Consider the following 10315-nt stretch of genomic DNA (forward strand, 5'->3'; position numbering starts at 1 on the left):
GCTCCAAATGCACAGGTCTCCTTTACCAGCCTCCCTCCATCCTTCCCCATACCCTCCACAGACTTGAGTCCCCACAGGTTCTATCTGTGGGAGACCTAAACCCTTCAGGCTCCTGGGCCAGTCCTGCAGGAGGCATCCTTTCCCCTCCTGTCCTGGACCTCTCAGGCCTGCCAGACCCGGGATGTTTCAGTGTCAGTGCCTCGGTGGGGATTTATACTGCCTGATCTCCCGCACTTGCTGACTTCACCCTTCCACGTGGGTCTGCCTGGGACCTTTGGGGCATGAAGTAGGGAATCTGAAAAGGGGAGCAAGCCTCCTGAGTGCTCTTGGCCCTGAGGGGGGTACAAAGAGTCCCTACTCTGACTAGGGTGGCCCCACAGGCATGGCTCAGTGGTGGCTCTTTGCTGCCTGGGTTTGATGGGGGCCAGGAAGGTGGAGCCCAGGAAGACCTTTTTGGGGTCTGAGTCTTTCTCAGGCCAACCCTCGTGCTTCAGCTTCTCAGCCCCCTCGGTCTGGTGTTGGTCAGTGTAGTTGGTGGCTCTCAGTACCCTCAGGCCAAGCCCATCCCTTGCAGAGAGCACCTCTCCTCACCTCTTCCATCTCTCTCTCCTCTCCTTTCTGCCTTTTGTCTTTCTCCTCTTCCAGACCAGCTCCTCTGCTGTGGCCTTGAGCTCCCTGGGGCTGCTGCCCAAACCAGCTCCATCCCCACGCCACACACCTTCCCCTTCTCCTCCTCCTCCTGGGCCCTCTCTGTTCTTACCATCCACTCCTAAGCTTGTCTCTGGAGGTCCTGCTGCCTCCCAGGAGGTCCTCTGCTTGGAGGACCCCAGTAATGGGCAGAGCCTTCGACCTCCTGTGGCTGCCCTCCAGGTGACACCTGACACTCCCAGCGCAAGGTCTCCTTCTGTGGAGGCCCCTCTGGGGCTGTTTAGTGCAGAGAACCAGGCTCAGATTTGGAGAGACGTACCAAGCCTCACAAGTGAGGTTTCCAGGGCACCCCCTTGCCACACAGCACCCCGCCAGGCTGGGTGCACAGGTCCCGAGGAGCCTGGAGACCCCAACGGGCTGTTGGCCAACCCTTTGTACCCAGAGAAAGCCATGGCTGCCGCTCAGGAGCATCCGTGGGCTTTGGAGGCGCGTGAGATCCCCCACGGAGCCACACCCAGCTTCCCGGAAGTAACTGAGCCAGCTGTCGTGGCCGTGGACCGTCAGGCTATCTTCCCAGATACCTGGAGTCTCACAAAGGAACGTGGACAGCCGAAGCAGCGGGCAAAGCCAGAGCCAGGGGAGCCGGAAAGCAGCCGCCCGGCCCCAGTTGATGAGGAGCAGTTAGGTGGACGGACACCCATGAGGGGAAGCCTGGTCAGGCCAACCCAGGGACCCGAGACCCTCAGGCGGCCGGAAGGCACCATTGAAGCTGCTGCCCAGGCCCAGAGGGAACAGCTGGAGCCTCCACCTGCCGTGGTCACGGACACGCCCAACACCACTGAGAGGATTTCCGCCTCCGGCCAGGCAGGCGCAAGCTCGCACGGCTGCTAGGCATGGCCCTCGGCTGGCCCGAGTGTGGGCCGCTCCTGGCTAACCGCATGCGGCTTCCCTCTCCGTGCATGTCTGCTTGGGCAGCAGATCCCAAGAGCGCGCGGCCTCAGACCCTGATGACCAGGACTGGGTTCTGTGGGGCCAGTGGAGCCTCCAGGCCCTGGAAATTCTCTTAATGACCAACCCTCTTCTTGCTTGTTTGAAGGCTCTTTCCTCTAGATGGGCTACTCCTCACCTCTTGACAAGATGTGTGCGAAATGGTTAAAAGCATGGGCTTTGGAACCAGATAGTCCTGAATACAAACCACGCTTCCGGTACTTGCTACCCTGTGTGACCTTGGGCAAACCCCCACCAGCCTCAGCTTTCTCGTCTTTAAAATGGGGGTAACAGTAAGGGGGCCTTGCTGGCTCAGTCAGTAGAGCATGCGACTCGATCTCAGGGCCATGAGTTCGGGCCCCATGGTGGGTGTGGAGTCTGCTTAAAAAAAGAAAAAGAAAATGGGGGTTATAATAGACCATTTCCCCCCACCGTTGTCCAAGGACTAAATGAGGCAATGTCTGTAAAGTGCTGAGAACACAGCACGTGGTCCCCTATAAGCCGTGGCTGATGTTACTGTTCTTACTGGCTTCTTGCTTAATGAAAATTTTATGTCCTTTCCAAAAACAGACTAGAGCAACAGCAAAAAAAAACCCAAACAACTACAAGTGAGGTTATAATATACACCAGAAAAAAAACTAATTAAAAGATGTACTGGCAGAAAAGATCACATTTTTCTATTACAGATAAAAAAAAAAAGAGTCTTATGCCTTTTCAGGAATGTCCACCACTTACATCCTTATCCTTTCAAATAATCTTGGAATAACCCTACAAGGCAGCCGAGAAAATACTCTAATCCCATTTCAAGGATGGAGACGCTGAGACCCCTGGAAGTGAAGTCTTGCCCAAGGTCATTGCTGACTTGGAGATGAAGTGCCAGGTGGAGGGAGTCCGCTCTGCCCCCTACCTCCACCTCACCTCCGCTTAGCTCCTCTCTGGCAGTTGTGTTCTGCCCTCTCCTGCCCGTGGCACCTGAGTGTGGACTGAGCAGCCTTGGCTGAGCCCAGAGTGGGACAGTGACAGCTTCCCCCTCCCCCCTCAGATCCGCTCTGTGATCAGGAGGAGCCGGGAGACGGGCCACGCACACCCCATGTCCCGGGAGCCCTCCCCTCGCCGCCGGCTGGACCCCGCCACCCTGAGCAGGACCCCATCCCAGGAGCGGCTCATCGCAGAGCTGCAGGGTCGGCTGGGCATCCAGCCAGAGGCAGAGGAGGCAGCGGGGGCAGCGGGGGTCTCTGCCGAGGACTGGCTGACCGAGGGCGTCATCATCACTGTGCAGCCTCGTGGGAGGCGGGCTGGGGGGCAGCTTGTAGAGAAGGTAGCGAGGAGGTGCCTGGGGCTGGGCCAGGGCCAGGCCAGTAGGCGTCCTGATTCTTGCCCAGGATGGCTGGAGGGGAGATGTGGTGTGGAAAGGAGGGTGGGGGGAGGGTCTTGCAGCCTGTGGCAGAGTGAGGCTGGCCTCACTCTCGGTGCCAGGGTGGGAAGGCCCAGGGGGAGCCTGGGGATGGCATGCTTCCTGCTCTTACACTCTGCTTCATCTCTCTCCTTCCTTTCTTCTTCCCAGGTCGTCTTCCCTCCTGGCTCCCCTGTTCCCCTAAGAAGAACCTTCCCTCTTCTGACTTCTCCTCCTCCTGTCTCTTTGCTCCAGCCGCACAAAGACGCCTCACCCAACAGCCCTTGTCCCTCGCCCAGCCTGCCCGCCCCCTCTTCCCTGGGGCCGTCCGCTCTTGCCCGAGGTTCCCCTGGGGTCCCAAGTGCTGCGGCAGGGCTTCGGGAAGAGGGTGTGCAGGGCCCCACCCTGCCCCCTCCTGCACCCCACACTTGGAGGTCCGTGGGCTGCCAGACCGACGAGGACCCGCTCTTCCCCCCGATGCAGGCAGGCCTCCCTGTCTCCGTCCTGCTGCCTGGGCCGTGTTCCCGCACTGCACACTTGGGGACACATACACACACCCCCTCTCTGGCCCTCCGTCCATGAGTCAGGACAGTACCACAGTCCTTCTTTAGACCTTGCCTTGACCCTGGGCCCTCTCAACCTGCTGTCAGCACTCCCAGCCCCTTGATGTCAGCTGTCCTCTTGCTTCCCAGTGGGGCTTCTCTCTGCTTGCCCCTTCCCCATGTCCCTTGGTCCTGCCTCAGGCTCCTCTGAGGAAGCCATTCCCAGAAGGGAAACCAAACCTGCTCCTCCCGCTCCAGCCCCCAGGCCAGTACCTGGAAGGCCACTGTGCTCTCAGCCCTGGTTACCTTCCTTTCCGTTGTCCGTGCCTTTAGTTGGCTCACCTTCTGCCCCTTCTTCATCTCTCCCCGGGCCTCTCTCTCTGGGTCATTTTTCTCTAGACTTTTCCTCCTCATTCTCATACTGCCGGGGTTGGGGGTGGGGTGGGGTCCTCTTATTTCATCCCAAATTCCCTTTTGTGAAATGTTCCCTAACAAGGTTTCCTTTTCTTTCTTTCCTTAATTAAAAACAATTTTCTTGTCCTCGTTTCCTCCCCTATCCAAGATCCAGGGCCTGGAACAAATGGCGGATGGAGAAGCGTGGGCGGCCGGCTGGCCTCCGAGCGACAGGCAGAGCAGTCCCGAAGGGCAGGACGAGGGAGGGGTCAGTGCCGAGGCGGGGGTGCCTAGGGTCCTGCTTGCCTGTTTTCTGGGCCTTGGTAGGCCAGTGGGGTGCCGCAAGCCCCTCTGATTCCCAGGATATCTTGTGGATGCCAGTCCCACCCTCGGGGTTCGGGGCTCTGGGGGCCCTGGACGAGGTTGTACCGCTTGCCTCCGACAGCCCGTCTGTCCAGGAGGGCGAAAAGCCCCCGGTGCCGCGGTGCTGCGAGGCCTCCTCCCCAAGCCTGAAGTACTGACCACCTCTCTCCCTGTCTTTGCAGTTCATGGCCCAGGGGAAGACGGGGAGTAGCTCTCCCCCTGGGGGGCCCCCGAAGCCTGGGAGCCAGCTGGATAGTATGCTGGGGAGCCTGCAGTCTGACCTGAACAAACTGGGGGTCGCCACGGTTGCCAAAGGGGTCTGCGGGGCCTGCAAGAAGCCCATCGCTGGGCAGGTGATAGAGGGGGAAGGGGAGCAGGGGAGGGAGCTGCAGATGGCTGAAAATTGGTTCCCCTGGGCCCCCCGGCAGCGGGGGGGCCCTCCGTGGCAGGCCAGGGCCCTGAACCTCGTTCTGCCTCTTTCCCCAGGTCGTGACCGCCATGGGAAAGACGTGGCACCCAGAGCACTTCGTCTGCACCCATTGCCAAGAGGAGATCGGATCCCGGAACTTCTTTGAGCGGGATGGACAGCCCTACTGTGAAAAGGACTATCATAACCTCTTCTCTCCGCGCTGCTACTACTGCAATGGTCCCATCCTAGATGTGAGTCCGGGCGGGCGGCCTGGCGGGAGGGCAGGTGTACTGCCCAGTTCTTTCCTGTTGCTGCTGCCATCTGATGCTAAGAGAGGTCACTCATGCTTGAGCTCACACAGCTAGGAAATGGTGGGGTTGGGATTCAAACCCAGGCTAGATTCGGGGCCCTTCTACCTCCCTTCCACCTCCCATCCTAGATTCCCTGCTGCGTACACTCCAAGGCTTAGGAGCCATGGCCTGATAAATAGAGTGCCGGTTCCCTCCCTCTCCTGCTGCATGATGTGGAAAGAACCGCACAGACCCTTGGAGCCTGTTTCTCCACTTGCAAGATGGGAGTCTGAATAGAACCCATGACCTTGGGTTGCCTGGGTGGCTCAGTCATTAAGCGTCTGCCTCAGCTCAGGACATGATCCCAGCCAGGGTCCTGGGATTGAGCCCCGCATCAGGCTTCCTGTTCAGCGGGAAGCCTGCTTCTCCCACTTGCCCTGCTTGTGTTCCCTCTCTCTTGCTGTATCTCTCTCTGTCAAATAAGTAAGTAAAATCTTAAAAAAAAAAGAACCTATGACCTTAATCACATGGCAAGATTCAGGAGAGAGAATGTCGAGAGAGTATGTCTGGCATGTCAGATCCCTCCATAAACTGGAATTCCCAGTGGTAATCAGAGCGCATTGAGCACAGACTTGATCTCTGGGTGGGGGTGGGAGTGGGGGTGGAGGTGGGGGGGTGGGAAGGACAGTCCTGCCTGTGGGTCTCTGCTGTGGGATCTGTCCAGTGGGTCGGCACCTGGGCTCTGATCCCACACTTTGCTCTCACAGAAAGTGGTGACAGCCCTTGACCGGACGTGGCACCCCGAGCACTTCTTCTGTGCCCAGTGTGGAGCCTTCTTTGGTCCAGAAGGTACGACCAGCAGGCAGATCACCTTGCTGGAGGGTCTCCTCCCCCTCCCTTCCCCCTTACCCCCAGCGCTTGGGAGGCAGGGGCAGGAGACTTTGCTGCTCTTCGAGTCAGGATGATTCCATATCTAGAGGCCCTCACTCGGCCCCCTAAACCCCTGTTTCTCAGGGTTCCATGAGAAAGACGGCAAAGCCTACTGCCGGAAGGATTACTTTGACATGTTCGCGCCCAAGTGTGGCGGCTGTGCCCGGGCCATCCTGGAGAACTACATCTCGGCCCTCAACACCCTCTGGCATCCTGAATGCTTTGTGTGCCGGGTAAGGAGCCCCCCTCATCTGGAGGGAGCTGGGAGTGGGCAGCTGGGAGAGAAGGTCTGCACCCCCCACCCCCTTGTGCTCTCTGGATCTAACATAGGGGTTATTAAAGGGGTGAGCAGGTAGGAGTGCAATTCTTCAAGTTCAGAGGGTCTTGGGCCAGGGCTCACAGTGAGGTTGGGAGAAACCAAGAGGAAGGGAGACAATGTCCCCCAGCCTTGTCCTGTGCGATGGCCCTGGGACTGGTCATGTTCAGCAGAAGGGCGTGTGAGAATGAAATGAAATAATCTTGTACCAGCTTCAGTGGAAACAGGCAGTGGTCTCCAAACTGTATTTTGGTGGTAATGGGAGTCCACAGACGTTAGGGATCCAACAAGGGCTCTCAGACCAGATATGTTTGGGAAACTGCTCACTGCAGGACTTCTCAGTGCCTTTTATACCCAAGTATGCAGGTTGGTTTCTGGGCACATGTTCCAGCCACCTGCTCAGGAGTCAGACCTCTGTTTGAATCCAGGCTGTGCAGCTTAATAGCTGCATGACCTCAGGCGAGTCACTAAACTTCTAAGCCTCAGTTGCCTTTGTTGAGAGAATGCAGTTAAGTGTTTAGTGCAGCACTTGGCACATAGGAAGTGCTCAGCCAGCAGGAGTCATGAGCGTGACTGTGTGCTGCCCATCCCAGTGGCGGCTGTCCCAGCCCCAAGCCCCAGCCTGAGTCCCTCACCCTCCGCCCTGCCCCCTGTTCTGCCTCACAGGAGTGTTTCACGCCCTTCGTCAATGGCAGCTTCTTTGAGCACGACGGGCAGCCCTACTGTGAGGTGCACTACCATGAGCGGCGAGGCTCACTCTGCTCCGGCTGCCAGAAGCCCATCACGGGCCGCTGTATCACCGCCATGGCTAAGAAGTTCCACCCTGAGCACTTCGTCTGTGCCTTCTGCCTCAAGCAGCTCAACAAGGGCACCTTCAAGGAGCAGAACGACAAGCCTTACTGTCAGAACTGCTTCCTCAAGCTCTTCTGCTAGGCGCCTTTCTTGGCCCTTCTGCCCTGGCCCAGCCTCCCCAACTGCTACTGTGACCCAGAGGCCTTGCCCTGAAACTGGAACGCGCGTCCTCGGCTGGTGCAGGATGGCGAGAGGGCCTGCTCTTCTTTCCCCCCTGCCAGAGCCACGGCCTTCCTCCTCCTGCAGCCCTCCCCAGGCTGTCAGCTCTTCATGCTCCCTGAGAGGTGGAGGCTGGAGGGCCCCGCCCTGCACCGTGTGTGTCCCCATGACCCCGCCTGGCCTGGCCAGCGCCCCACACTGGAGCCGTCTCTTACTCATACTTTGGCAGTGCAGCAAGGGGGAAGGGCAGGCAGGGTCAGATGGGGTCTTTTTTTATCCTTCTCGCCCCATCCCGACCTCATTATCCTTGTCCTGAGAGTATTGGGGGATTCCGGCTCCCTTCAGACAATGCCAGCATAAATCCACCTGTCCAAGGGTGGAAATGTTCGAGGGGCCGCGGAAGGTTTCTTGCGCTCCTCCTGCCCTTCCAGTGTCCCCAGGCCTAGGCCCCTCCCCCCTCCCCCCATAACTGCTCTGGTTCTACTGAGAAAGGCCTCTCCAGCAATAATGTTTTATAGTCACTTCCTCCGCCTCTGGGACGGCATGAGGTGGGGAGTTTCCCCCTGTGCCTGGACACTGTACCGACTTTGATAGATTTCTACACTGAGGTTTGAATTCATATCGTCTGAGTTGCTTTTACTTCTCTATACAACATGATTTTGAAAAGATTTTAAAGATGTCCCCTTTTGTACTCTCCTCATCCATGGCCACTGGTCCTGTTGGCGTCGATGGCTGTGGTGTGGGGTTTGCCTTGTACTGAGGGCTTGGGGTGGGAAAGCAATTTGTATTTTATTTTTTCTTAGCACAAGCAGGTGAACTGGGAGCAGCTCTGTGACTCCCCTTCCTTAACTTCACAGCTCACCAGGACTGTTTTATAAACTGCTGTATTTTAAAACCCCTTCCTGGATACTACCTGGGCCAGCAAGCTCTTAACTGAAACTGGCCTCAGGGTGTCTTGCCCTTGGGGGCCTAGAATTCTGAACCTCATCCGTCCTGTTCCTGAGGGAAGAGAAGGGGAAAGTACACTTTGGGGGTGCTGATTCCTGTCTAAGTAAGCCATCGGGAGCATTTGCTCCCCTGTTAACTTTTTGGCAACAAAGAGAACCCAGCAAACATCTTGGCCTCCTCACCGCTTCTCTATGGCTCTTCTGCCTCCTCAGGAAAGCTGGTATCTGGTCGTGTTGATTCCACTGGCGCCATCACTTCCCCAAATTTCCTGCCCTCCCTGGAGACTGGAGGTTTGGGAAAAAGGGCCCAGGTGGTTGCAAGGGGGGCCTGATAGGACTCGGGGCAGTGGGATAGGATCCTGCTAAAGTAGTGGGACACCCCCAGAGTTCTGGCCCTCACAGATGAAACAGGAGCAGGCAAGCCTGGGGTTCTGGGTCAGCAGAAAGGGGCCCCCGTGGGGTCTAAAGTGAGGAAGATCCAGACCACTCCACTAGACTCACAGCAGAGGCTGAGCATGCGGGGGTCTCAGAAGAGGGTCCCCTCCTTCGAGGCGGGACTGGGAGCAGCCCTGGTCTGAGGAGGTCAGCCAGGCCCCTCCAAAGGTCTGATGTCTCCACTTCCACCCATAGGCCTTATTGCTCTGTTTACAGGGACCTGCCCCAGGCCCCTCCCCTAGGGGGACGGGGTTTCTGGGGTCCACCCTCTGGGTCAATGGTTATTTGATGATTTTATTTTATTTTTTTCTCTGTAAACTTCTAACCTGGCTTTTCCCCATGTCAGTTCCTGTGATTTATGCCAATAAAGTTTGCCATTATTTTCACCCATGCCTAGTTCCTTTTCTTGGCGGTCTGAGGTAACAACTTAGTACCAGAAGAGAAACCAAACCTTTCCCAGACTCATGGGGACCATATTGAAGGTAACTCAGTGATGTTCCCTTAATTGAGGCAGAAAGCCCCCTGGGGATGGGATCCCTGCCTGAGCTTTGCTCTTCCCTCAGCAGTTGGTGAGGAGAAGCAGGAGGAGCAGTGTTGGGCCCCGTTTAGTGGGTCATGTCCTGCCCTAGTGCTTGGGTGTCACTTCCCTGAGGGAGGGCATCCTCATGTGGGCCTGTGGGTGGCCTCACACTTACAGAACCGGAAGGAGGTTTAGAGAAGAGAACGGACATGCACAACACAGTCCTCTTAGTGAGCTCAAAGGTGGGATGTGAACCCAGAGCTTGCCTCTGCCTGTGTTCCTGCTTTGACCAGACACCACCCCCTCAATGTGTTGGCACCACACCTTGGGTGTGGAACCTGCCCAGCAGAAGTTGGCGAACTTAGAGTGGAGGATGGGTCTCTACTTGTCCTCCTAGTGGTCATGTCCATATTTGCATGCTTCCTTCTTGCCTGAGCCAGAACTCCAGTGCGGGGGAGGGGGGGCCTCCTGGATAGCATTGTTCCCCTTTGAGATGCTTCACAATTTCCCTGTTCTCTGGAATGGTTTTCCAAAAGGAGCATGTTGATTTCTAGTTGGTATCTTGGCCATTTCACAGTGAGCTCAAATGGAAATTACCTTGGACCCTCACCCAAAGGTGATGACGGTTCCTTCCTGACTATTTCGAATTTATTTTATTTATAGAAATGGATATGGCACATTTCACTGTAGTTTGCTTTTTCACTCAGCTGTACTTTGTGAGTATTTTCCCGTGTCAATAAATATACATCTGCATCATTTTCTAATGGCTTCATGATATTCCATTATATTGATGTACTACAATTAGAGATGGTATTTATATCATCAGAGCCAGGATGTCCTCGGAAAGGTACCATTGAGTGTGTATATACTTGGAAAAGTGCATTTGGGGAGAGACAGCCTCAAGGTTTAGAAGGGACTGTATAGCATCGTGAGACTCAGGGGCTTTGTACTTGCTTCTAGATTTCAGTTCCAAAACCATTGTTTATTAGGGCTGAGCAAGCTGTTTAACCCATGAATTTTCTCATTGATAAACGGAAATGCTAATACTGTACCTCCTCAGGGTTGCAAAGATTCACAGCAGTAACGTGTACAAAGTACTTAGCACAATGCTGAGCACGCAGTAATACACTG

The 10315-nt window shown here is 56.3% G+C and overlaps 1 protein-coding gene across 8 annotated transcripts in view; it reads left to right on the forward strand.

Annotated features, from left to right (window-relative positions):
• Positions 1–7338, forward strand: part of PXN (paxillin) — a 44457-nt gene extending 37119 nt beyond the window's left edge. For 3 of the 8 annotated variants that reach the window (XM_032876156.1, XM_032876157.1, XM_032876159.1), the window contains exons 7-14: positions 646–1512; positions 2678–3511; positions 4133–4231; positions 4509–4679; positions 4813–4986; positions 5793–5874; positions 6040–6188; positions 6938–7338. In XM_032876156.1, coding sequence (XP_032732047.1) covers positions 646–1512; positions 2678–3511; positions 4133–4231; positions 4509–4679; positions 4813–4986; positions 5793–5874; positions 6040–6188; positions 6938–7204 — 2643 coding nt within the window. In that variant the 3' untranslated portion in view covers positions 7205–7338. The remainder of the gene's footprint in view (positions 1–645; positions 1513–2677; positions 3512–4132; positions 4232–4508; positions 4680–4812; positions 4987–5792; positions 5875–6039; positions 6189–6937) is intronic. The other 5 variants (XM_032876160.1, XM_032876161.1, XM_032876158.1 and 2 more) reach the window with 4 other exon arrangements.
• The last annotated feature ends 2977 nt before the right edge of the window (positions 7339–10315 follow it).

The sequence above is a fragment of the Lontra canadensis genome, unplaced genomic scaffold (assembly GCF_010015895.1).
Source record: "Lontra canadensis isolate GAN:19392208 unplaced genomic scaffold, GSC_riverotter_1.0 scaffold58, whole genome shotgun sequence".
Classification (NCBI taxonomy): domain Eukaryota; kingdom Metazoa; phylum Chordata; class Mammalia; order Carnivora; family Mustelidae; genus Lontra; species Lontra canadensis.